This window comes from Strix uralensis, chromosome 21, assembly GCF_047716275.1.
Source record: "Strix uralensis isolate ZFMK-TIS-50842 chromosome 21, bStrUra1, whole genome shotgun sequence".
In the NCBI taxonomy this organism is placed as follows: domain Eukaryota; kingdom Metazoa; phylum Chordata; class Aves; order Strigiformes; family Strigidae; genus Strix; species Strix uralensis.
In genome coordinates this window covers 7,557,161-7,584,145 of record NC_133992.1, presented here as the reverse complement: position 1 = coordinate 7,584,145, position 26,985 = coordinate 7,557,161, and the positions used below count along the sequence as shown (strand labels likewise).

At 44.6% G+C, this 26,985-nt stretch overlaps 1 protein-coding gene across 5 annotated transcripts in view; it reads right to left on the bottom strand.

Moving 5' to 3' along the window:
- The window catches only part of ABL1 (ABL proto-oncogene 1, non-receptor tyrosine kinase), an 82,833-nt gene that overhangs the window by 23,092 nt on the left and 32,756 nt on the right, over positions 1-26,985 (bottom strand). The window contains exons 1-4 of one of the 5 annotated variants that reach the window (XM_074891621.1): positions 10,564-11,205; positions 3,218-3,321; positions 1,068-1,241; positions 29-324 (exon numbers count right to left, since the gene is read on the bottom strand). The exons of 1 other annotated variant lie outside the window; for it this stretch is intronic. In XM_074891621.1, the coding sequence (XP_074747722.1) occupies positions 29-324; positions 1,068-1,241; positions 3,218-3,248 (501 nt within the window). In that variant the 5' untranslated portion in view covers positions 3,249-3,321; positions 10,564-11,205. Of the gene's footprint in view, positions 1-28; positions 325-1,067; positions 1,242-3,217; positions 3,322-10,563; positions 11,206-26,985 lie in introns of those variants that run through there. 3 more of the 5 variants (XM_074891620.1, XM_074891619.1, XM_074891618.1) reach the window with 3 other exon arrangements.

Below are 26,985 nucleotides of genomic sequence, written 5' to 3'. Positions count from 1 at the left end.
TGCATGGTTTGGATTGCCTGCAGCCTACCTTTCCGTCAGATGCAGTGTTTATTCTGTAGTGGTACACCCTTCCTTCGTATCGCAGCGAAATAGATCTCTGTCCTGGACTGCTCTCACTCTCTCGCACAAGAAAGCTGCCGTTGATACCGCTGCTCAGAAGGTACTCAGCAGCGTTACGTGACACTGGTCCGTGATACCAGGAATGCTTCTCCAAACTATTCACTGGGGTGATGTAGTTGCTGGGCACCCAGCCTTGTCCATTCTTCGTTTGGGCCTCACACCATTCCCCATTATGATTGTAGCCCAAGACACGGAGCTTTTCACCTTAGCGCAAGAAGAAAATATATTTAGACACGGCAAACCTGGGAGCTGAGGACAAAGATAGGTTCGTTCTGGCTAGCAGATCATTAAATAATCTCCTATAAGAAAGATTATCTGACTGAGCAGGGAGCATGTGTGTTTCTTTAAGCTTGAGTGGACCCTTCAAAGCCAAATAAAGTCACATGCACGCTTCAGGAGTTTGTTAGGCTCTCGTGCAGTTCTGCCCAGCTCTGATACTGCTTGAGCTTAAAAAATTAATCAAATGAAGCAAGTTTTATTTGAACTGAATTGGCTTGATGGGGCTAGGAGAGAACAGGAGTGGATAAACAATAAAAAAATAATTTCAATTAGCAAGGTAAACAGATTTGACTTGGAGTACACATAAGGAACAGAAAGACTGAGTAAGAAAACACTGTATCCGCACAGTCATTTTTCATACAGGGACTGTGTTTTGGAGAACTATGAAAATGATAGAGGCCAGCCTCTAAAATGCGCTTAGTTTAATTTCTCAGTTCAAATTCTTGCTCCTAATGGAGACCTTAGTTTTGGCAAACAGTTTCTTGCCCAATGCAAAAACTTCAGACAGTTTTAACCTTTTAAAAGGTTATGACTTTGTGAAATATTTCTATTTGTTTAAGAAGAATTCCCACAGTAAAAAAAATTCCATAGGGTTTAGTGTATAACTCAGTGACTTCTTTCTACGCCTTCTCACACACTCCCAGTACCATTCTGCGCAGCTACCTTACCTTTAGTTATGCTGAGAGTGTTGTCCCCACTCGCCACAAAATCATACAGTGCAACAAAGAGATGGGGGTCATTTTCACTAGGACAGGACAGAAGGTTTTCCTTGGAGTTCCAGCGAGCTGCTTCGCTCAGACCCTGGGGCTCAAAGTCTGACACTACCGGTCTCTGAAGGGCTTCTGGAGGAGAAAGAGAGAGAGAGAGAGAGGAAAAAGCAGGTTCATTTTTGCTGATAAAAGCCATCTGGTTAACCCACGCACTCGGATTTTCTAATTTGCATTGTTTCTTGACATGTGTGCTCCTCATGCGTCAGAGGACAGATACGGACAGCTCTTTAATGCTTATCTCCTGCCACATAGGCAGGACACCCTTGTTCCAGAGCTGTCCCCATCCTGGCCTGAGCCCCCAGCTCCTGCCTCCCACCGCACGCAGGAGAGGGAAAGCCCCTCTCCCTCCCTCCAGTAAATGCTGCTCACGTAGGCTGTTTGCTGCTTGTAAATCCTTTGGCTCATGCCTAACTGCTGGAATGGTTAGATTTGAAAACAAACCCAAGACCTTTAAAAGGTAAATCCCTTAATTATCCTATAAATGAAATCGCCAGAATGTGCAGCACAGAGAGCCAGGCAGGGCAAGATTTCTAAGACATGGTATTTAAGAATGGGATACGTACTTCCATTCTTCACAGTATTTTTAATAATTTCTCTTCTTATTCGAGTACAAGGCTGTGCCTTTTTTGTTGCCCTCTCTCCTGTGCGCCACTCTTGAAATCAGAGTGCAGCGATGAGCGTACTTCGCACAAGGAGTTTTCTAGGCACCTTGAGACACCTCCAGAAAAAGAGATTTCTAAAAACTGAGCTTCACAGGTGAGTAAATACCAACCACCAAAGTTTTTGTACACTGAAGCACATTAGGCCTGTAATATTCAGTATCAGGCAAGTCCAAGTACATCACGGAATTTTATTGCAGTTGCTCCTGCAAACCCTCCCCTCTGGTTGATGATTCAAGAGTTTGGGGCAGTGATTCTCCAGGTAGTTGTGTCCCCTCACTCTTAATGTGCCACCTCCAGCTGTGCTGGCAGCCCTGTGGGTGACGGTGCTGGCACAAACCCAGGACAGTAAGTTGTGAAAAATCTTGGGTTTTGAGGGTTATTTTCCACTGGATGAGTTCGCTGAACGAGGTCACAGCACCACAGACAAACCATTGCGTCAGCGCAGCTATGGGGACAGGAAACACGGCACTATCACACCCGGCCCCTCGTGCCATGATATTGTTCTTCATTACTCAGCATCAGCCCCTGCCTGCTCCCCCACTCACCACTGAATCCCTCTTCTGCAGAGGCGAATGCAGCAGGGCTTTGGAGGGAGAAATCCCAGGCCAAGTGTCTTCTACATTATCATGTCACCTGGGAGCACAGTTCTCTCTTTATACTTGTAATACTCACTAGCAAGGGGCTGCTATGTAGATGCAATCACACCAAAATATGCTTTTAATACTATTGCTTGTTTGATCTGGAAAGCCAGTATAAGCTGTACCAGTAAACCAGTGAAGAACTGATACAACTGACACCAAAAAACATATGGATGTCAAGTGTGGATTGGGACAGGTTCAAAATACATTTCCCAATGAGGAAATGCTAAAAAAAAAAAAAAACCAAACAAAAAAAGAAATCCCAACCCTACAAACAATAACAAATCCCATTATTTTTTAAACTTTGGTGGTGAAAGTGCCACTATTCACCCACAGACAATCTTGTATCCTCAATGTGTTGGCCAGATCACCACTGATAAAGGTTCTCTCGTGATTATTTATGAACACGAGCACTAGCGTATTCTTTGGAAAAGGTAATATCGTATATGTGGGCAGAGAGTAAAACAGCAAGGCTACACACTGTTGGGCCTATTTTCCTAGCCAAACCATATCTGCAGGGAGATATATTTTTACAGTGAATCAGAAGAGTCAAATAATTCTGCTTTCTAAACAATTCCACAGCCAGAAAAGGCGGTTGGGTGGTTTTTTAAAGCACCTTGACACACTTGCTTCACCCTCCTGATTCCTTCGGGAGGATACATTTAGTAGCCTGGGTTTGCTTCATGAGGGACAATGAGAAAAGAAACAGAAAATCCACTTTCAGAAAATTAAGCTATAATCATTTTACCATGAAAACGCTTTGATCCTGTCAAGCCCATTAAGCTCCCTTATCAAACACAGGGCGCTGCAGTGACTGGAGATACTCCAAGGAGTTACACCATCAGTGAACACCTGGAACAGACAGACAGCAGAGAGCTGCAAGTAGCAGGTACACAACCTCAGCGAGGAGTGACGCTGTGATGCTCTCCCCCAAATATGGCACAAACCAGTACATGCTGCACAGTGGGATGGACCGTAACCTCCATTAGGAAGGAAAATGCCTCCCCCGTGGGGGACTGATTCGTCAGGAAGGCAGGAAATCCAAGGCAGGCTCCCCTCCAACTCCAGCGCTATCGCAGCCCAGCGAAGGACGGCTCATGCACAGCCACGGATGGGGATGCAGGAGGAAAGCCAAGCGCTCCGCAAGAATCCCTCCCTCGTGCCCAGGCTGCGGCGGTGCTGGGACTGACTCATTACACACAGATGCCAAGGTATGTGCTTCGATTCAGACCATGAGACAACACTGTGTCAAACACCGAAAACACCCGCAAGCTGTGGTGCGAAAGTCAAGTTTTGTTCCATGACATTCCTACAAACACTGACTCAGTGATAACTGTCAGCAAACCCAAGGACTGGCAAGAGCAAGGGCTGTTAAATAAAGCATATGAGAATTTGCCAAGCTGGAAAACCACACAAGTCCCCCCGGTGACCACATAGGATGCTATGCACAGATGGGCTCGTATCTGCTGTATCTTCCAAGCTGACCCCCCCGCTCAGTCACTGGCACCCCAACGGAGGTGCACGGCGTGTGTGAAGGCTGCCGTGCAGGACAGCACGACGGGGAGATGCAAGACCCAACCCTTGGGTTGCATTAGGGCTGGTGTTTCCAGAAGCTAGGAACCCCAAATTAAGAACTGGAGTGGGGAAGGCGGTGACTGAATGAAGCTTGAAGGGCAGCAAGAAAGGGAGGATGAGGCCCTGAGTCAACACAGAGAAGAGCATAAAGGAAAGAGCAGAATTGTGATGACCTGAGTGTAGCAGAAGCTTGATAGACCGTGACAAAACACACTTTTAAAGGTCTGGGCCCCCAGAGGAGGCTGTCAGCAGACTCAGGACACAAGCCATGAAGCAAGAGAAGCAGACAGGCCATGTCCATCTGGGAGCCACGTACAGCCGGCCGTCAGCGGTATTTATCCCTCTGAGCTATTCTCTAGTAAATCTGCCCAGACATTATAGTCCTTCAGAGCAGGAATTAGATGTTGCTGTTCATACATACTGAGGGTCTTTTCCAACACACTACAGCTTCTTTACCTCCTACTGCTGGTTTTAAATACAATTTTACAGCACTGCTGACCTCTTCAATGGGCCAGATTCCTCCTAACAAATCAACCCGGCTGCTATACCTACAGGAGGGTATCCTGGCATGGCGATGGGGAAGGAAGTGAGCGTAGTTCAATGTTATCTCTGCGCTCTGATTCCTTCCACGCATCCACTTTGTCTTCTGCTGCGTCCCAGCAAGACTGTAATTTATTACTTTGATCATAACCATGCTCCAGATGACACCTGGATTCCTGGAAGGAGTCCCAAGGCAATGCTGTAATTCAGTTCTCCACTAACACCAACTAAATGATGACTCTCTTAATTAAAGCGGAGCAGACTTCGAAATAAGACAACAGCAGCTTTTATTTTGAGGCATTAGCCATAAGAATGTCTTCATTTCCCCCCCTAAATTAAGTTTTTACCAGGAGATATTTATGTTTGCACACTAAAAGGTTTCATAAGTGTAACTATCTCCTGCTAATTACTGTTTATATGAAGTCATGAATCATTGTTAGCAACTGTGTGAGAAGTTCTCAGATATGAACAATTCTGGTCTAGACCAACGCAAGCAAATTTCCTTAGTAATTTAAGGGAAGGGTTGGAAAACAGGCAGCAGCACAGAATTACACTCGGCTCCTCCACAGCTGACTGTGGGGCGGTCCCGAGGGAAGGAGGAGACCTTCTGTCTCCCTACAAAACAAACATCCTGTGGTCTTAACAAACTGTGCTGGCATTTTTTCCACGAGGTTTCTAGAGCAAGAGAGTGCTTTGGAGGTACAGCACATGTTATCTAAAGCTTTCCCTTTCCCTACGTTCCCTCTACTCTCCTTTTCCCCTGGAAGAAATGATGATAAATAGCAGAATAGCTATACAGATTTAATACATCCAAATGTTCCCAACTCTGAGCACATTCGATGGAGCAGCTGCCTCTCTGTCCCAATTATTTCCTTAGTGGCCCTCACAGATTCCCTATGCCTGGTGGAATATGGATTTTAAAAAAAATAAGTAATCTGTAAACCAGATTTTTCCAAAAAGAAGGAAGGTTTCACGTTTTATTTCAGACTCATCCCTTTAGTGAGATCATGGTCAGCCTCTCCTGTCACCCGCTCCATAGCACAGGCCATATAATCTTCTGTAACAAAGGCTATCACTGTCACTTCTGCTCTTGGCTGATACTTGGAAAGTCCACATTCTTACAGCCAGCATGAGGACAAATGATCACTTCTTAAATATTCTGTGTTTCTATACAGAGATGAAGAAGTGCAAAACCAGATGCAGCCTCTCTCAATCAAACCCGCTCTACCCTGGGCTGGGCCAGTCTCCCCCACTGTGTCACCCTATTTCCACCCCCAGCGCCGTGCCTTGGCCCTGCAGGCTGGCTGAGCTCCTTCTCGCATGGCCACCAGGAACCTCCGACACTCTGAATACCGAAAATCAAGTCTGCTGAATGCAAACGGGAGTGAACAAGGCCACCCATGGCTCCTGCTGCATGGTCCATGCACAAACAGGCCCTCACAGTCAAGTGCAGTGTTTTATCTTGTCTAACACTAAGCACCCCTGATGATGTGGCTTCTCCCACTCCAAGAGATGACTGTGTCATCTTGGGGCTTTTGTTGTTGGTTTTTTTTGTTTGGTTTGTTTGGTTGTGGGTTTTGCTGGGTTTTTTTGAAAGTTCAGTCTCATATTAGCCTGCAGGTTCCACTCGAGTTCATTCAGTGAGTTTATTCCATTTATAACTCCTTAGTGACATGGTCAATATCATCTTTCTCCAGCCAGCTAATCGTAACTGTAGATGTATGGAGTGGAATAGTGAGTATGGCAGAAATTTGGATTTTATTCCCAAATCTGCTACTAAACTGCTGCCTGACCTTAGATTATAAACTCTGGGAGAGAAAGGGGAAAGATCCAAGGGAGCTTCAATGACAGTTGCGTATTTCTGAAAACTTTACCTTTACAATTTTGGGGTTTGTTTCCTTATTAAGGGAACAGAAGCAGCAAAGTTTGCCTATTTCTGAGCCCTAGGGAGGGAAAGCACCAAGCAAGAGTCATGAAGATTTACTATTTCCCTGTTTTACTAAGCAGTCCCAGACTGCTCAGGGAAGCACTAACAGGTCTGTGGATGATCAGTTTTAGCTCTGAAGACAGTTACAGCTTTTTCTATGAAATGATAATCCTTTTCTCACCACAACCCATGGGAAATGGTAGCACCATCAGCCAGATTTTTTTAATAAGGATGGGACAGGCAAGAACCACTGGAACAAGCACATAACTAGCAAGCCATTACAAAACCAGAAACATATTTATAAGCAAGAACTCTACTGAGTGATGGTAGATGAGAGGCCAAGAGGTGAGGAGCAGAAAATAGCCAAGGAAGAGAGGAAACAAATAGAAGGCTCTTTCCTGGGAGGCAGCAATACTGTCTTAACATACTCGCTCTTCCCAGCAGATCGGCCAAAGACCTGCCTGCTGGTCCCAGCGACACCAGGGCAGGATGAGTCCCTGGCAGTGCAGATTTGGGTCTGGCTCAATACGTGCCCAAACACATAGAAAGAAACTCTCCAGGAATGGGGCAATGGTGACAGGCCGCTGCTCCTCCCTAGGCTTGTCTACTCTAGCTGTAACAAGACACGCAAAAAAAAAAAAAAAAAACCCACCAGAAAAAAATCCCCACAATCTGACAGCTGGCAGCCCAGAAATCATTTCAGTTAGAAAACAATGGACTTCACTAGTGTCCCCAAAATGGTTTTTAAACTTTACAGAGAACACTGACAGGTTTTAAACAAGGATTCTGCCTTCCAGTGGTAGAGCAAGCCCAAAAAGGCAGCAAGACTACTTCAGCCCCTATTTGGGACATGGACACATTCTGTTTTCCAGATCAGATTGGCAGCAGTACTTGCTGTGCCTCTTCCTTCTACTCTTTACCCTTTCTTGGTGTGAAGTGGGTGAGGAATTATCCAGTTTGGCAAAGGCAGAAAGGAGAAAGCAGATGACAGAAATCCAGATCTCTCACATTTTAAAATAATATTTACTAGTGGGAATAGAAACAAGAGGAAAAAAAAGGCTAGCTCAAACATCAATATGAAATCTCAGTAATTGTTAGAAACAGTTTAAAGTTATTTTTGATCAAGTTAAGAAAAGGTCTCAACTCTTTTAGCCAGCAGACAAGCCTGCCTGTACACAGCAAAGCGCACAGCAATGGGACACAGCACCTGCCATCCCTCCACACCACCACAGAGGACTCTACAAACAATCCTCGTTCCTGCAAACTAATAGAGCATAAAAGCCTTTCAGAAGAGGATCACCATGAAAAAAACCATTTCTGATTACTTGGTCAAAAGACGTGTACACCTACACCTGTGCTTGACTTTAAGTCAGCCTTATCAAACCCAACCTCAATACACCATTTTCAAAAAGTGTGTTTAAAAATACAACAAACAGATTTGATTTTGTTACAGTCCCGTGCTATCCATCAACCAAACACTGCTGAGTTTTTGTTAACACATGAAAACCAAAATAAGAAATTGAATTAGGTAAAATTTAATCTATCCTCCTGGCTGCAACTGGTTTCCACACAACTAATGGACCTTTCATCCTTTAAGCAGTTACATTTAAGGTTTCATAGTCTACTATAGCAAAAAAGCTCTCAGCTTTCCCCTCATGCCCTCAACAGCTTCCCATACAACTAAGGTAACAAGAGCAGAGTTAAATTCTCCAATGATATCACCATTATCTCCCTAATCCTTTCAGAAGCTTCAGCGAGGCTGTGGGCTGCACATGGGAATGGACTGGCCATCACGCACTGCTCATAGGGATCCAGGAGCAAGGGTCCCTAATTTTCAACCCTTGACACAAACCTGCCCCCTTGACACAATCTGCCAAGCTTAAGTGGTTTCTATCAAACTTAACAAATGTGTATGTAAAAACTTGTTATCTTCTTAAGGGTAATGCAAGCAAATGGTTTTCACTTGTGCCCTTGGAGTACGGGGGCTTGGGGCAAGCCACCACTACTCTTTTGAAGAGTCCTCAACAGCGCTTTCAGCCGCACAGTTTTAATAAGAAAGCTGTCCAGGAATACCACGTGGGGACCTCCAGCTTTAGAAAGGAGTAACAGAAAAGCCTAGTTTTTTTAAAAAACTTTTTTCTTTCTCCAGATGAGTATAGATTCTTGCTTCTCACCCTGCTGTCCAAGAGACCCACAGTCGATTCTGGTGGGTCCTGGGCTGCCCTGTCTGGACTGTCACAGCGTTAAGGTTGCAGTTGCCACATCTCTTCACCTTTAACAGGCCACTTGGATGCTGGCTTTGGTTTTGCCCCATGCTGAGCTGAGAAGACTGAGCTACTTTGATAGAAATCGTTTAAAAGATGTTTTAATGCTTATTTCCCATCCCATCATAAAAAATAAATATGCAGCCACAGTCTCAGGGAAGCAGAAGGTAGAAATACTACAATATTTATTGCATCAATGATCATGTTCCTAACTCGATACTGCCTATATGGCACCAGTCAAACTATGCTCTAATCCTATTATGCAACTGCATTGCAAATTGGGGAGGGGGGCGGGGAGTGGTTGTAACACACACAAAAGAGAAAACTTGCAGGGTAACACCCTTGTAACATCATCCTTTAGCATTCATTTCTGCAGGGAAGAGAGGCCCCAGATGCTCTGCCTGTTCTCCCAGGGCTGTGTTGAAAGATCCAACAGCACAAAAAGGAGAGGCCCAGCACAGCTCGGAGTTCCTCAACACGCAGCCTGGCTGTGCCGGAGCAATACCACAGGCAGGGGACACAGACAGAGGTTTTATAGACCTAAAAGATCACAGGAGAATTCAGTTGCACAGGAAAGATGAAAATTACTCATATGCATCCGCCCATCATTAGGTTTCTGAAACTTTAAAAAGTCCTCTGGAAACTGAAATAAAAAAATTCTTCAGAGCCCCTAAATGCATCTGATAAATACAGACTCTTGATCTGAAATGTCTTCAAATGGGTTTGCCAGGAGAAGCCATTTGTACATTTTGAGATTCCTAACCTATGAATTTCCAAGGACCATTTCTCCACTGAATATTCGAGAGTTGAGCAACAGCGCCTTGCGATAGGCCCCGGGAAATCAGCTGCTGCCTTTCGTGCCTCTGATTTGATGAGTTAGCACGGTCCTCCTGGCATGGGGATTATTTTTACTGAAGCAACATCCAGCAACACAAAAGAAGTTGAAGAAGCCCGGACAGCCCCAGCGGGATGGACGCAGCCCCGCTAGTGCAGCAAAGGGGCCGGGGCTGCAGGGGGGCGACCCCGCAGGCCGGGTGTGAAGCCAGGCCAGGGTGAAGCACTTGCTCGAGGTCACGCAAGACCTCAGCCCAAAGTCCCCCAGCCCAGCACGGTGCCTCTGTTGCCAAGGCCTTCAATCTGAACTAGTCAGGTCCATGTGTTTAACATCTCAGTATCTACAAATGATTATGGGTGTGACTGAAAAAATCACCTTTTAATAGCAAACACGCAAGAAAATTCAGTGAAATGAATGCCTGTGGAAAGCAAACTTCCAAGGGGATAATACATAATCTCTTAGTTCATTTTGGTTAACGCATGCTGAAAATATTTTACTCATCTAAATTTTCTTCCTGAGCCTGGAGTTGGTTTTACCATCCTCCTCTCACGTCCAAAATAAGGGAGATCCTTCCCCGCGCAAAAAAAAAAAAATAAAGCCAAGGCCTGAAGATACAGCTTTTTTTATGGGCTCGGCAATAAGATCACTTGACATTTTACAACCATAAATGGTAGAGCCGCGCTCCCTTTGTATACTGCATTTAATGAAAGTCACCTGGGGTCTGGATGCCGCGTACACCACCCGGTTCCTTTGCCCCCATATGCGAAAGCCTAGCCTAAAGCTGGCCTGGACCAAACACTTCCCCAAGCCTGGCCCCAACTTGCAAGCAAGGGATAAAACTGGTGTCTGGGATGGCGGTGGGGTCGGGCCGCGTTCCCCGGGAGCGCAGCAGCCAGAGTCCCAGCCCGGGGTCCTGGGGGGCACGGCCCGACCCCAGCCCCTTGGGTACTCACCTTCCAGGTAGCAGCTGGAGGAGGAGGAAAGCCCTTTCTTCGATTTGCAACCCACCAATTTCAAGCAAATCTCCAACATTTTCATTTGTTAGAGTTTGGCTTCGGCTGTCTGGTTTCCCTTCCCCCTTCAACTTCTTCTCGCACTGTCGAATTATCCGGTAAAAGTCTAAAAAAAAAGTCTAAAAAAATCCGGTAAGAGTCTAAAAAAATCCAGGAAAAGTCTAAAAGAATCCAGGAAAAGTCTAAAACAAAATACCCAGGAAAAATCTAAAACAAAATATCCAGGAAAAGTCTAAGAAATCCAGCGCTCTGAAAACCATTACAAGGGCGAGCCCGAGAGGCGGAAAATCCTGGGGCCCCGCATCTCCTCTCCCGGGGAGTTAACTCCAGCCATCTTCCCTCCTTCCCAACTCTTTTGGCGGGAGAGAGGAGGGGGCGGGGGGGGGGGGGAAGGAAAATAAAAAAGAAGGAAAAAAAAGCAAAGCCAACCAAGTTGGGCAGAGCCACTCCTGCCCGCACTCGGCGGCAGCTGCCCGCACGCCGCCGGGCGCTGGGTGCAGGCAGGGCTGCTGGGGCTCCGCTGCCAACAAAGGGCCCCCTTCAGCCGCTGCCTGCCTCCATGACATCAGGCAGCCGAGCAACGCCCTCGCTCCTTAACCCTCCTCCTGCCTGCCTGCCTGCACCCTGCCTGCCTCCTCTCCCAACGCCAGAGAGAAAATCAACAAGTTTCCCCTGGCTGGGAGAGCCCTCCTGGGTTTGGGAAGGGGGCAAAGGCAGGACTAAGGACTAACGCTGCTGCTTTGTGCACGGCTCTGTTAAACCAAGTGAATTGTAGGCAACAGCCAAAGTCTTAAAAGCGTTGTCACTTCACAGCGTATTAAGGGAATTGTTTAAATACTGCAAAGCAAACCCAGAGCTATGCCCATTCGTAAACCAGCGCAAAAACTTGAGGGGGGCTGGAGGTCCTCCCCAGAAGATGCAGTCCTAGCATCTCTGTGAAAATCACAGGCAAACGCATTCAAATCACAGCTGATGCAATTACGCTCACAGGATACTACTCCTCTTGCAAAAGGGGCCAAAAGTTTTCTCTGTCCCACTACCTACTATTCTTTTCCCTTGCAAACCGTGCCTTTCCCTTGCAGGTTTCTCAAGGCTACACGTTAATTACTGCTCTCCCGTTTTGCATTTTTTATAGATTACCTTCTAGCATTATTATGTGTCCCCTTTTTAAAACAACCATCACTTTTGTCATATATATTTATATTCTATACATATATATTTATACATTTTTATAGGCAAATTGGGTGTGCCTACAATTGCACTTTTCTCCACTCAAAAATCCCCTTTCATTTCTCAAACACTGGGGTGCTTTGCTGCTTGGAACAAGAGGTGCTCAAGGGTGCAGAGTTCATCTGGGAAGCAGGATAGAGGGGCTGTGGAAAATGGCCTGGGAAGCCAACCCTATCACAAACCACCGCAACGTGTGGAGTGCTTGGTGTGTCACACACAGGATCAACAAAGCAGCAAATCTTCATTTTTGTCCCTGAAAACTTCCCTCCACATCTGACAGTTTATTTTGGCAAGGTTACTGACTAGCTAGGGCTCTTCTGCCCTCCAACGTTTTCAAACATTTAATACTTTAGGGGAAACTCTGCATGCTTCCAGCATCTGAGGACCATGCCTCTGAAACAGCAAACATTGCTCAGGCTCTTTCAACATTATTTTGCAGCATTACGTTGCCTCAGCCTTCTGATCCATGGGGTGTACGTGTGAAAGACGGCTTGGAAAGAAATCCTTGGTCTCTCAACCCATACTGAACTGCAATTATAGCATTTGCGTTTTTTTAAATACCACAAGTTGCAACATTTCTAGAGGAGAAATAATCAAGGCAAGGACAGCGTGATGTTCAAAGTGATTCCCTGGGTTTTCTCAGAAAAGACGAACATGGATATCCCCATTTAATAAACCAAGAAACAGCAAGAGAACTAAAACATTTCCTCAACTTAGTCCAGAGAAGAGATGAGGCTACAGATGCAATCCCCCACCTCTGAGAGCCTGCACGTGCATTAGAAAGACAACTATGCAGTTCTCCCCACAGCGTCCCTTCCTCCCTCTATTTCTGGAGGAAAATTTCTATTTTATGGAAACACGAGAGTTTCAAGAGAAATCAACACCTATCTACATGTTCCCTGCCTGCCCAACTTCAGATGAGACCGCAACAGAGAACTTGTGCAGAACTGCATGGGGAGGGGAGTTAAAAGCAGATTTGGAGGAGAAAGTTTATACAAATTACAGGAGGAGCTCCGTCATCACATGTTTTGGCCTAGTGTCATGTTTAGGGAACCGGGATGAAGTAACATTGTAAGAGCAGACCAGGCATGTTGCACGCAACTTCTTTTCCATGTGAGGAGCATCCCTATCCGGCTTCTCCTCCAACTGCAGCTGTAGGAATGCAGAATCCCCATAGCATCCCCCGGCAGTACAAAGGCTGCCCCCCATGAACACCACCCAGCCATTACAATTAAGGTTAATACAATGAGCACCGGCAGAATTAATGCGGATTACATTCCTGATGAACTCCTGGGGTTCTTATTCCAGAAGAAGAAAGCCTCATCTCAATTTAAATTAACCCGCTTGTAGAACCACCTCACTGTAGGAGAAAGGCATCCACTTGGGGAGTTAAACACAAAGAGCTATCCTGGGATAACTTCCTCTGTAGATAAACAAATTAATTCCCTTTATGTTTCCACACAGACAAGCTTGTGTGGTCCCTCTGCTACAAACGTCATCCTTCAATGTTTCCTCTTTTGTGTCATGGCAAACTAGGCTGTAAATACTTTGAGCAAATACCCTCTGCCTTTCCTGCATGCCATGAAATTAACTGGTGATACAGAAATAAAAGCCATATTGGTAGTGTCACACAAACCCTGCTACTCTTACGGCTGACATCTATTAATCCCTTTCATGTTTGTTTGTCACAGACACATCTTAGAACAAAATCAGTCATGAAAAGCGTGCAGACTTTTGGACTACAGAGTGACTGATGCAACCTTCAGCTCAGGCTCTCTGTTGCAGAATGGCAAAACAATTTTGGTTGGGAGCAGACTCGGAAGGTCTCCACAGTTCAACCTCCTGCTCAGAGGGCAGCTGTCTATCTAGATCAGGTTGTTCCAGGCTTTTTACAGCTAAACTTTAACCAACTCTGCTGGGCAGCGTGAAACACTTTTTACCCTCTTATAACTATCCAGCTTTGCCCTGCTGCAAGTTGTAAGTGTTGCTTCTCCCCATTTTGTTGTGCACCTCTGAGAAGAGCCTCTCCAGCCACCAGTTGGGTGGTTATGGGAGCACTGGGACCCTGTTCCCTGACTGGGTGAAGGCAGCTCCCTTGGCCCCGGGGGCACCGCCTGCTCCAGCCCCCACCAGACTCCCTCCAGCCTGTCAGCATCTGCTATGGGGGAAGGAGGGAGCTGGACGCCGTACTCCAGATGTGGCTTCACAAGCGCCAAAAAGAGGGAAATAATCACTTCCTTCGACCTGCTGGCTCTGCTCTTGCTAATGCAATCCAGTATCCATTAGCCTTTATTGTTCATGCTCATACAAGAGCATAAACCTATTTAGCCAACTGCCTTCATGTTGGAGCTTCTTCTAGCAGACAGCTATTTCTTTATTTTCTTACAGCTACCCAAAATTTGAGGATGGATTTTTCGAAAAGAGAACGATCACACACATGTATGACAGCAGCAGCGAAAGGACTGGACTCCATGAACAGAAAGTGAGTTTTGGCATGATCCCACCACGTTAGCAGCTGGAGTGAATTTTGTTGCGATACCATTAAAAACAGCTTGAGTGCTCGTCACCCATTTAAAAGCAGAGCTTAATTTTATTTCTAAATCCTCTTCTGAAACATGGAAAGAGTTTGAAGCCCCAAACACTGGCATTTCTTGATAGGCACATTCAGGTGTTTCGGGATGGAAAAGTCACTTGAAACAGAAGCAGCGCAAGCTAGTGGTTAAAGAAAAGGAGTAAAGGAGCCCGCCAGAAAAAGAGCAGATTCTTGCTTACAGTTACAAGTTACCTGTGCCTTGCTCTTCTGTAAATACAGCTGAGAATTTCCCCACAGGTGTTAAAGACCAACTCAATGCTGCCTGTAAATCTGTCTCTGGATGTATGGAGCAACAAAGTGTAGAATCACATAATCTGTAAGATGTATTTTTATTAGTAAGTGATAAGGTTACATGTGATTTTGGGCATTCACAGGTCACTGGCTTTATGATTAAAAATGGGTCTGTACCACAGAGCACTGCCATACTACGTAGTTCTGATGACATCTTTCATAGTGAAATAACACATTCTAATACCATTACCTGATTAAAAATATATGTGTATATGAAAATTATCAAAGAAGCTGTGAGAGCTTTACTGTGGTGTGCCAAAGAAAGCAGGGCAGAATGTGAGTCCCAGATTGTCAGGGTTAGAGCTGAGCCCACATCCCACACCCAGTCTGATATAAACCACCTCAGATTTAAACAACTGCCTCTTGAGTCAGTCACCTCTTAGTCTTAGTAATTGTTCATTGACACCTTGTAACTACTTCAAAGGACAAGTGAAAACAAGTCTTCAGGATACTCTGACCTTCTCCTTACTTGGCAGTGACAGCACTACACAAAAGGCGATTACGTTTGTGAGTTATTTGTAATACCTGTCACGTAACAGGCAGAGGGTGAGAAAAGTCCTTGGTGTTTGCACATAGAATGACTACATCAGCCCTGTAAAACTTTCCAAGTTTGTTCACACACCTAAGGAGAAAGACCAAGTGACCAAGATACTGAAGGATCTCTGACTACCACTTAATCTGGTGATCACAAGGCATCAGTAATACCACTGGCATTAGTAATGTATACCCAAACAGAGCTCAAGTGGTTTTACTGCTCTGCCCAGATACCTTGCTCAGATGAACCTCCGTGCCTTCAGTGATCTGTGTAATGCCACCCCGAGTTTCTCCAGCACTGCTCTACCTCAGAACCACTCCGCCTTGTGCTACCATTGTCTGTTTTCTTCCAGCTTTTTAGACATCTCTGCCTTTCCTTTTCCATTTCATGTACAAAACATTTTTAGAGACCATTATTCTACCTTGCCATTTAAGCTCGTCTCAAAATTCAGCCGATGTGTTTACAATAGCTAGTTAAAATAGCATGTTAAAAACAAAAGCCTCTTGCTACTATTCTGACCGTTCTACAATAGACATTATTATAAATAAAAAAACAACCAACCCACACATGAGCTTGAACAAAGGCTAGTTAACACCTGAGGGCAAAGAGTGTTTTCCTTCCTTCAGAAACCATCTAGCACAGCATGAATGGCCCTGCAAGAGCACAGAGAGATATCTGCACATACAATGAAATATTAATACTTCTGGCACTTGGACTTAGCAAATCCTGCTCTCACAGGAAGAAACTTAAAGAAAAAAAGCCAGGTTACAAAAAGTCCACTGTACACATCAACAGAAAAAGATTTTGCAATATAGCATGTGCATTTGTTGTTTTTTTCTCCATGATTTAACAGATGTTTGTTATTTGCAATTTTCATGAGTGAAGGAGGCGGCTGAGAAGTGGTGGGATTTGAGAGGGGATGTTCAAGTATTTGAAATTCCTTTCAAGCAACAGGGCAGAATCCTTCTTTTAAGGTAGTAACAAGGCAGAGGGTACTACTAAATTCCTGCAACAGTGGTCTGTCTTCACCTTACTCATGCAAAAAAGAAAGATGGGTTTTGAGCTCCACAGGGAATTGCCTGGGGCATTAGCATTTGAAGCCTGCAAGGTTAAATCCAAGTCCAAAGGGGCTCTTCACATATCACTGAAAAAAGTTTGGGGCCTCTTCCATTAAAAGCTTTTTGAAACATCTGCAGGCAAAGAAAAAGAAAAAGGCATCTTGTACTTTTCAGATCTGAAAAAAATAGCAGCTTACCTTAAAGACACCAAAAAAAGAAAAAAAAAAAAAATCACACAAACTTACTATAATTACTTAACTTCCATTGCCTGGGCAATTTATTAAAGTTATGAAAGAGGGAGCGGGGACTGAGAATTTCTGTGTGATGGGTAGAGTCACATCAGTTTAGGGATCCTACTGAAGTTCAGTATTTTTTGCCAGACCAGAGAAGAGAGGGCTTACAGACAGCCAGGACACAATCAGAAAAGATACATACTTGGAAAGTATCAGAAAATAAATTTTAGAGAAGTTTCTTTGCCAAATACTGACTCAGATCTTGAGTGGGAGCATTTCCGTATTTCTTTTAAATGGAAAGGCAGGGAAATGCAGATGAAAAAGTAAAGTTAATACAAGAGGTTAAAACGGGGAGCTCAAAGCTGATGACTTCATGGGCTATCTTGTGTAATTCCGAGCACGTCCGCAGGAAGAGCCAGGAGGACCAGCAAAACATGTTTTAGTCCTGGCAGTAACTAAGTGGTTAATTTCTTCCATTCAAGAGCTGAAAAATCTGCCAAAGCAGAAGACCAGGCCTAAGAGATCAAATTACACATGAGGAGGGGGTGGAAGGGGAGAAGAAGAAAAGAAAACAAGTATTACTGAACCAGTGCTGCATTAGACCCAGCAGGGATTAGGAGGAACACGGAGCAGGGAGGTTCACCCAGCACTGCCTCTGCCGCAGCCCGGGGCCTGCCAGCACCCACATCTCATCGTTCACCTTTCGGGAGCACCCACCTGTACTGAGCACCTTCACTCTGGCCAACATGAAAAACCTTTTGTGCATCAGCTATTGAATTAATAGTACTGGAACAGCTGAAACTTCCTTCTTCCACTTGCTCTCTCCACCCAGCCTATGCAGTTGTGCTGCATTTTCCGTCCCAAGTGGAGAGTTTAACTTGGGGCACAGCTCTGTGAAGGCGTGCAGCACGCTCGCTGTTGCCACAGGTATAGGAATCACCAAAGTACTTGAAAAGCAAAGAAAAAAAAAAAATCATGCATAGCAGACACAAATAATAATCCATCAGTAAACAACTAATCCATGAAACCTAGCAGCAATTCAAGCCCTTTGCCTTGAAGTTGATCACGCAAAGGAGGTCTCACAGCAGTACTAACATTTTCACAGCTCTTTCAGGGCAAGTGAGGGCTCCCTACCCAGTCATACACCCCTCCGCTAGTCCTTGCTCACCTAAACTGTTTCAGCAGTGAATTCAGCAAAGATTACAATCATTTTCTGAAATGCAGAAAATTTCAAGTAACACACAGCAACAAGAGACTAAGATAAATTCAACTGCAAATTGAATTGAACTGCAAATCCTAACAGTTATGCTTTTGAACATTATCAGTATCGATGGACAGAAACCTTTACAAGATCACAGCACACACATTTCCTGACACTGTAATGAATGTCTGTCTTTTCAATTAAAAAAAAAACCCAAACCCCCAAAAAACCCAGTGCCTTACGATCAGGAATTCACTAATTCATCCACAGGGAAGTACATATTATTTTGAGAAAGTAGAAGCCTTTTGTAACTATGTAAATGAAAAAGCATCTATACAAGTATAAAAGACTCTATATAAAAACATCTACAATCACTTGATTTGAACTACAGTATTTATCCACTCTCAGTATCTACTCTCAGCCTCCCTTAGATATGCAGGTGAAGTGCCTGGTGCTCCGCAGCACTAATTGCTTATTATTCCCAGTGTAAGAAATTAAATACACGCTCCCAGAAAGGAAAAGCTTCCAGTTAATTAGAACTGCCTGCAGCAATGGTTCCCTCAAAACTGTTCAGCATTTTATTTTGTTGTCAGGACACAACATAAGAAGTTTTAAGAGTCCTGCTGGGACTATGACGTAAAGGCAGCACCAGTATTTTCTCTTGTGAAGACTGGGGCCAACAGGCAGAAACTTCAGACAGAAATAAGCTATTTCACTGTGAAGAAAGGCAAATGTAAAAATGTATATATACACCTCCGTCCTGGTCCAGCTGGAGCAAGGATGCAGAAAGATGTATCCATTTTCCTCATGCACTGCTGAGCGTAGACAGATGCAGTTCAAGTGGTACACCTAATGCTAAACTTTCACAAGGGTTTAAAACACTTTTTTCAATTCCTAAAAACACATTGAAAGAAGCATTTTAATTTTAACTTTTTTGGAACAGCTAGGAAACATTCCCTCTAGGTTGCACCATTAAGACAAAGCAAAAGTCTGATGCTGAATTCATCAGGGGCAAAAGTTCTTAAATTAAACCCTTTCAGGATGAGTTTCCTCAGTATGCTTAGAGTATAATGCTTGTCATATCTGCATTTAGATTTAGAAAACAGCATGAGACTGTGGAATACCTCCATGTTCTTTGCCCTTCCAGGCAAAAGAGGGAAGATAAAGAAGGAAGGTGTAAAAAATAAATCAGTGCTACTGATTTCCAGTAACCCCAAACTGCCTCTCCATGCATTTTGAGAAATCCAAAGTTCCTTTCTATTCATTCCCTCTCTACGCTACCTGCCCATCATTAATCAGAGCCATTCACAGAGCAGATATATTACATGTGGTCTGAGGTTTACAGCTGTTGGCGTGAATAAAGATTGTAGATTCTGTCTGCCCACATACCAGACAGAAAATAAGAAAAGTGCGGAAGCATAAATGAATAGCAACAGCCGGTACCCTGTAAGCTATCCGACCCTGCTCCACACTGGCCCTATAGGTGTCACATCTTTCATTTCAGGCTCAGCTGAGTCACTTCACTGTTCACAGGGAGAAAAGTAGATTTTGAAGACCTGCACAAATGATTAAATACAAAGTAAAATACCTGCCACTGCCCTCAAAATTTGCACAATGGAGCACGAGGGCAGGATGCAGAAAAATGCTACGGGCAAACATCTAAGTTGGGAAGAGATCCCACTGACATGAAGTGAGGGTCCTCAGCCACTTAGCCCCATCTAAATCCAGAGTGTCTCAGTCCCACCTTTGCCATCTTCTCCCTTTTGCTGGCACCAGTGCTGACACAACTGTGTGGCAACCCAGTTCAGGAATGTGAAGACTCTCCTCACTACATGTGCATACAAATAACAGTGCTGATACAATGAAAGGGCCAGAAGAGCTGTTTCTTAATTCAAAATACTGAGAAAATCATCTATACTGGCAAGTACTGAGTTGTATGGACAGTTTAATCTTACCAACCTTTCCCACTGAAAGATCTACAAACAAAGCCAGAAGAAATAAATGTGAATGTAGGAGTGGACCAGACATAGATGCATTTCATCATTAATCATTCAGAGACCATCAAACGGACCCCAGAGTCATTCACCACTGGGAGACTTGCTTCCACCTGAAATGGAAGTATTTCAGCCAGCCTCGAGTAACTGGCTGTGCTCCAGTCTGGATCTAGGGAAGGCAATGCCTCAAATTCCTAGAAAGCTGACAGATACCCAGATATGCAACAGTGCTGCAATAAAGCCAACACTCTCTGAAAATACAGCTTTGCAAGAAACCATTTCTTGGGTAGGATGTTCCTCTGTAGCTCCTCTGTAAGCCTCTCCTGATTCTGGGGGTGTTCCATGAAGTCCCAAGTAGAAGGTACCACCACCACCCTGTAATTAAATTCACAGCTTTTCCTATTTCTGATCCAACTCCATATTGAAGTCTCATGTCAGTGATATATGGATCAGCTAAAATTCATGTTATTTCTACAGATTGTGAGTCTCTGATACAATCTCTTATTGTATTTTTCTTGCTCTTATTTTCTCTGTGAAGGAAAACTCATGCAATGCTCCCAGTAAAAATAAACAATATCCAACACTTTCTGAAGTGTTGGATCTCTCTTCCAACATGTTGCAAGAAGAAAGGAAAATACCACATACTGCCCAGGTAGGATACAATGGACACTCCTTCATTTGACTTTACTAGATGGTATCTGACATAAAAATTTGGGTTTACCTGGATAATACCTGAAATGTAGTGCAGAAAGCCCAGGCTTAACTTCACTAGTCCATGGTGTATTCAGGACTCCCTGTGCAAGTTCCTCTGCCTGCCCAGCCAAGTTAGATACATTATATCAAGTTATTACAAGAATAAAGACTAAAGCCTACAAAATAAGTGAACAAACAAAAGCAGCCTAGAACACGTACGACTCAAGGAGAAGGCATGCTCTGGCTGGAACCAGCAAGAGGCGGGAAAACCCAGAGCAAAAGCCAACTGGTTTTTGTTAGGCCACACATCCAGATTTCCTCCCTTCTCTTGGTTCAGCTCAGTCTTTGCAAGTCTCTTGCCTGGAACGTGGCCAGAGGATTTTCACAGGGTGAAAGAGCTGCTGTGTTCCCCCAATCCCTCCCCCCAACATGCACTGCAGTTAGAGTGCCAGGAGAACCTATTTTAAAATTAATCTCAAAGCAGAGGAAGGTTTGGAGAAGCATGACTAGAAATCTCCAGCAGCTCTGGAGTCCAGGCGGGGATGAAGCCAATGCATCACTTCATATTGCATGGGTAATAGAAGATACTGAAGAGGTAAAGCAAAAGAATTTTAAGCCATATAACAAACCATTTATAAGATCAAAAAAAAGCACAGAGGAAAAACTCCACAGACTATGCGATCTCTCATTTTTGAATTGTACCTGAGCTGTTATATACAGGATGTCACAAGGTCATTGGGAGGATTAGCAGGTTATTGTTTTCGAAAGAGCTGATAATAGCTTGGTTCACTTTTGCTTACACTGTCAACCCCTCAAATGGCTTCTGGATTTTATGATGAAAACCATTTTAGGAAAAAAAATAAAGGGAGAATTAACCATTCAGCTTAATCATTTGCTCTAGGAATAGACGTCGCAGTTTTATTTCTAACTCTCCTTTAGACTTCTCCTGTAATTGTAGATAAACCAATTACCTGACTTTATCCCCATTTTTTCCAAGCATAAAAGGTTTTCATGCCACCTGGCTTCTGGACAAGCTAACTACAAATCAGATCGCAGCCTTGAGATCCACTGCTAGAAGGTACTATGCGAATGTGAAATGTTCAGTAACACACCCGAAACACCAACTTCCAGTCTATAAAACACATTTCTCATATACTTTGAGGGCACTCGCATTCTTTCCATCAAGTGGAGCTGCCTTGCGGTAGCGTGGCTATGGCAGAGGGCAGGATATAAAGACTCCTGACGTTGAACTTGATGCAGACTTTTCACAGCTCACCCAGGGTGTGTTCAATATCAACAACACATCCTGCACAATCTGCGAAAAGCCTGCACATGCAGAAATTCTAACAGAGATGAAAAGGAGCTAGATCCAAGGATAACAGACAATTTCCCCCCCCACACCCCCCCACCCCAAAACACTTCATTTGTATCCAAGAGAAAGAGGTGGTTTCCATGTGTTGGAGCACCAAGAGGCCTATCCCATGGGGGAAAACCAGGGGAAAGCAGGTATCTCAGATGACAAACTGTTCCACAGAAATGTGCTTGGGACTCCCTGAGGTCTCTAACACAGACGGAGGAATAACAGAAATGTAGCGAGCTCTACAACCGAATGACAAAAGTGCTCCAAACCACTTCAGTCTTGAAAAGCTGCAAGGAGTCAACAAAGTTCCAGTACCTTGACTGGAAAATACATAGGCTTCCACAAATGCCTGTTAACACCGATTACTGCCCTTTTCTGAATGTGATCTCTTCAAGCTTCTTTTAATATCTTAAGAAAAAGCAAACATGAACAGCAAGGAGGAACAGCCTATTCTGAAACCACTTCCAGGAACAGGGATTGTTTAAACAAAATACATTAAGTGAAACCATCTGTATTGAGGGTCAAACACCATCTGAGGCTGAATGTGCAAAAATAGCCATTTTACAAAATTTGGGCAATTATCCCTTTGTTGGTTTTAATACGACTAATCAGTGGCATGGAGGTGTTACCAAGGGGGTAAGCTTCAGCAAGGAATTAACTCCGCAGCTCCAGAGCCTACAGTGCCTGGAAAACATTCCTATTAATCTTGGTGCTACCCTCTCCAGCATGCTTAGAGGAAGGTTTTCTCAATCCCATTGACTGAGCATCCTACTACCAAGCAACGTGCGGTCCGGAGCAGGGGGTTAGGCAATCGTCCCTGGCTGGCTCCCCGCAGGAGGGGTCCTCCCTAGCTCTGCGTCAGTCCCCGGTGCCAGACAGTCAGTTGATCTGAATCACAAGGGATGCTGCTTTCACAAGACTTGCTGGCAAAAGATAGGTGACAGAAGAGGTTTGGGGAAGGAAAAAAGGCAATTTAAAGTTACAGAGTGATCAAAGATGTGTTTTAACCCGTTTCAGCAAGGGAAGCTAAGGCCGGAATTCAGTAGGATTCAAAGATGGTTGGCCATTGCTAAGGATAATAAATATTGAGTTAAAATATTCAACATTTATATGAAGCCTGCAGACAGGCACCTTGTAAGAGACTGACACATTGTACTGTTTCAAATGTATGTTGATCCTTTCCCATCTCAAAGGATTCATACAAGTCTCATCCAACTTATCTGAAATCTAACTTTAATCAGAGCAGCATGGAAACCACAGTGCCTGAAAGCAAAATGAACAGCAGCAGATCTCGAACACTGAGCTCTTCGTGTATTTATTTAGATAATGTAAATTGTGAACTTATATCACTATACAGAGAGGGAAAGTGCCATGGAAGGGAGCCTGCCCTGAGAGATCCTGCTCACTGCAACAGATGGAGAACAACTACATCTGAGTATGGTCTTAGTCACCTGCTGTGGATTTGATAACGTCCAATTAACTGCAGAAATATTTCCGTATGTATCACTAGTGAAGTCAGACTGCAATCAAATATTGCAGCTGCAAAGGCAAAAAAAATCATTAATCATTTTTTCTGGAAACCAAGCAGAGGGTGACGATGGAAGGGAAGATTACAATTCATTTATTTTCAGCAAAACTGCCAGCAAGAAGGCTCAAAGAATACCAATGTTTAAATTTTTTTTAATTAACATTTACATGCTAACATGTAAATGCCTGGCAGCTTTTTAAGCAGACAAATATTTAATGGATCTAACATAAATGCAAATGTCAGCTATCAAAAGTCAAATTGCACAGCTATGATGTAATGAAATAGCTTTGCTTTATGGGAATGAGGTCACAGGTTTGAAATATGGCCTTAGGTGTAAAAAAAAAATCTTTCACAGAAGTTGCAAAATTAATGCAATTACTTGCCTAAGTCTAAAATTTTATAGATATTTAAATTCAACTCTAAAGATATAAATGAGTCATCAATTTGCATAAGCATTGCTAGGGACCATATCACTCTTCAATCAAAGCGAACTAATGAAGCTTTCATGGTCTGAATATAATAGCAAGAGAGTTAAAGCTAAACTGTAACACTGAAGTGCATGCACATTCCAGTCACAAAACGTTTTTATATTCCTGATAATAAAGTGTCAGAATAGCCTACACAGAGAGAAGAATACATAGGCCAATATACAACCCAATGGAAGAACACTCAAGGAATGGGCAGAGAATTAGCAAATACGGCGGAACTGAAGGCCCAGCAAAAAAATCCCACTGGCACTCATCCAGGCGATCCACGGTTTGAAATGAGCTAACCACAGAGACTCAGCAGCAGACCTGGGGAGCTAGAAGATTTTTGATTTAGCTTTGCAGAGTAGGCTGAAGCCAGGCTGACAGGACAGACAGGAACATTCATTCAAAACACTTCAGCACCCTGTTAGGTAACGCAGCTACTGAGCCACCCCAGGAGGACTCCTGAGGGCGCCCAGAGATTGAGCTGCCCCGCTCAAAAAACCTGAACAAACAGGAAAAGCCAGGTTTTCTCATTTTTCATCATTCTTGGCTCTCCAGAAGCTGGCTCTTTTCTTTACAGAAAAGTCACTCTGGAGGATCACCTTACCCGTAAGGGACAGCAGGCTTTGATGCATCTTACTCTGTTGTGCTCAGATAAAATCAACAAAGTTCAGCACCTGAAGTTGCACTACAAGTGCTCTGTCCCGGCAGGGTAAAGCCTACCCGGAGGGGAGGTTTGTCAGGGCTTTTTGTTATGTTCTGCTACCTCTGCTGGGAGGAACAGCATCAGTCTGTTGGCCTTGTAAACGAGGAAAGCAAACTCTCAATTCTGAAGCAAAAATAATAGCGATTCAATAGGGAATATAGGAAGCACAAGCCTTTATTAACGTCACTATTATGCCACTGTATGGATGCTTTTTCCCTCCAGAAATATACAGAATCACAGAATGGTTTGGGTTGGAAGGGACCTTAAAGATCATCCAGTCCCACCCCCCTGCCACAGGCAGGGACACCTTCCACTAGCCCAGGTTGCTCAAAGCCCTGTCCAACCTGGCCTTGAACCCTTCCAGGGAGGGGGCAGCCACAGCTTCTCTGGGCAACCTGTGCCAGGGCCTCACCACTCTCACAGTAAAGAATATCTTCCTTATATCTAATCTAAATCTACCCTATTTCAGTTTACAACTGCTCCCCCCTGTTCTATCCCTACACCCCCTGATCCAGAGTCCTTCCCCACCTTTCCTGTAGCCCCTTTAAGTCCTGGGAGGCCACTCTAAGGTCTTCCCGGAGCCTTCTCTTCTCCAGCTGAACACCCCCAACTCTCTCAGCCTGTCCTCACAGGGAAGGTGCTCCAGCCCCCCGAACATCTTCGTGGCCTCCTCTGGACTCACTCGAGCAGGTCCACATCCTTCTGCTGTTGGTGCCCCCAGAGCTGGACACACACTGCAGGGGGTCTCCCGAGAGCGGAGCAGAGGGGGAGAATCCCCTCCCTCGACCTGCTGGCCACACTTCTCCTGATGCAGCCCAGGACACGGTTGGCTTTCTGGGCTGTGAGCACATGTTGCTGGCTCACAGTCAGTTTTCCATCCACTAATACCCCCAAGTCCTTCTCTGCAGGGCTGCTCTCAATCCACTCATCACCCAGCCTGTGTTTGTGCTTGGAATTGCCTTAACCTATGTGTATATCATAGGTTAATTCATCTGTGGTTTTGAGGTGCTCAAATACTACAGTCATTAGCATCACAAAGTTTTCAAGTAAAACAACCAATGCACCCACGGTATCACAACAGATCTTGGCTATTTCACCTGTGATAGGAACTGAAAACATTTCAAGAAGAGCACACCTAATCCCTGAAACAACCTCCTGTGAATCAACACGTGGTTTGAAGGAAGGAGGTATCCCATATCCATTTTGTGTAGCTGTGGGTGAATGTGACAAGAAAGAGCAGCAGCCATTAACAGCAAAACTCCCCATGGTGGTGGTACCAGCAAGTGCTTCCAACACCCCCTACAACCCGGCCAGGATCTGGGCATGGGTTTACAGACCACACGGTGGTTCCTTAACAGGACCTTGGCTTCCCAGGACAGATGAAATGGCCAAGAGCAATCCCAACACAGCTGCACTGCAGCAATGGCATAGCTTGTGACACTGTAGAAACCATCCCAAATCCGAAGGCGGTTGAAAACATTGAGGAAAAGGATGAGCGGGGGGCCAAACCAAGAGGCCGCCCCCCCTTCCTTCCTGTCCCTCCCAATAAGTTATTCATTAACATACCAAAACACACATATCAATGAAGAATTCATGGAGATTCCCTGAATACCAAAATACTGAGTATAATGGCAAGCAGAACTAGCTTAACACCCTCTTCCAGTTCCACACCCTGCCCCGGGTGGATCACTCTTATAAAGCTCCACTTGTATTTACAGCAGCAAAGTCCTTACTGAACCCCTTCATCACCAATGCCTTCGACAAATGCAGACCATCTCTAAACGGAGCAGCGGCCGCAAATGCTGTATCTTTAAATCCGTTCCCATTTCATTTTCCAAGTTTCTGTTTGAGCCGTTACAGCTCCCTCAGGACTCCACTGACTCACTGCATTTTCTGGATGACGCAAGCACGCTCTTCTGCACAGCTTCAAAACAGGCTCCAAACGTTTCCAGTCAGAAACTGGCCACCAAAGAACCACATAAATCAGGTGTTCTTCCTGAGCAGGCATCACCCCCATGAAGCAGGGAGCAAACTTCAGTTCTATCCTTATTGGAAATGTATTAATCACTGGCACTTCTGCTCCTCGGGAATACTTCTAGGAAAGCTTCAGTTTCCGCTCTGAAATCTGGTGGAAAACAGTTTGCTCCTGTCTGAACACCTACAAGAGCGGGCCCACCGCTTCCTCCAACCCACCCAGCCCAGCCCCTTCTCCCTGTTGATTTGTGGTTCTAGTTCTGTTGTTGAGTGTTGATGCAGACCTCTGCTCTCAAGCTGCACCCTTTCAAAGCACCCTGCAAATTTAAAATCCCTCCCAAGTTCTCCACACTGGTTCCCAGTTTCTCAATTCTACCTGCCAGCAAGGGCAGGTAAAGAAAGAGATAATCTGTTCCAGGAAAGAACGTTTAGGGAACACTCAAACAGCCCGAGCACTTGTGCCAGTGGGTGGACTCTATGAAGATACCTGAAGCCG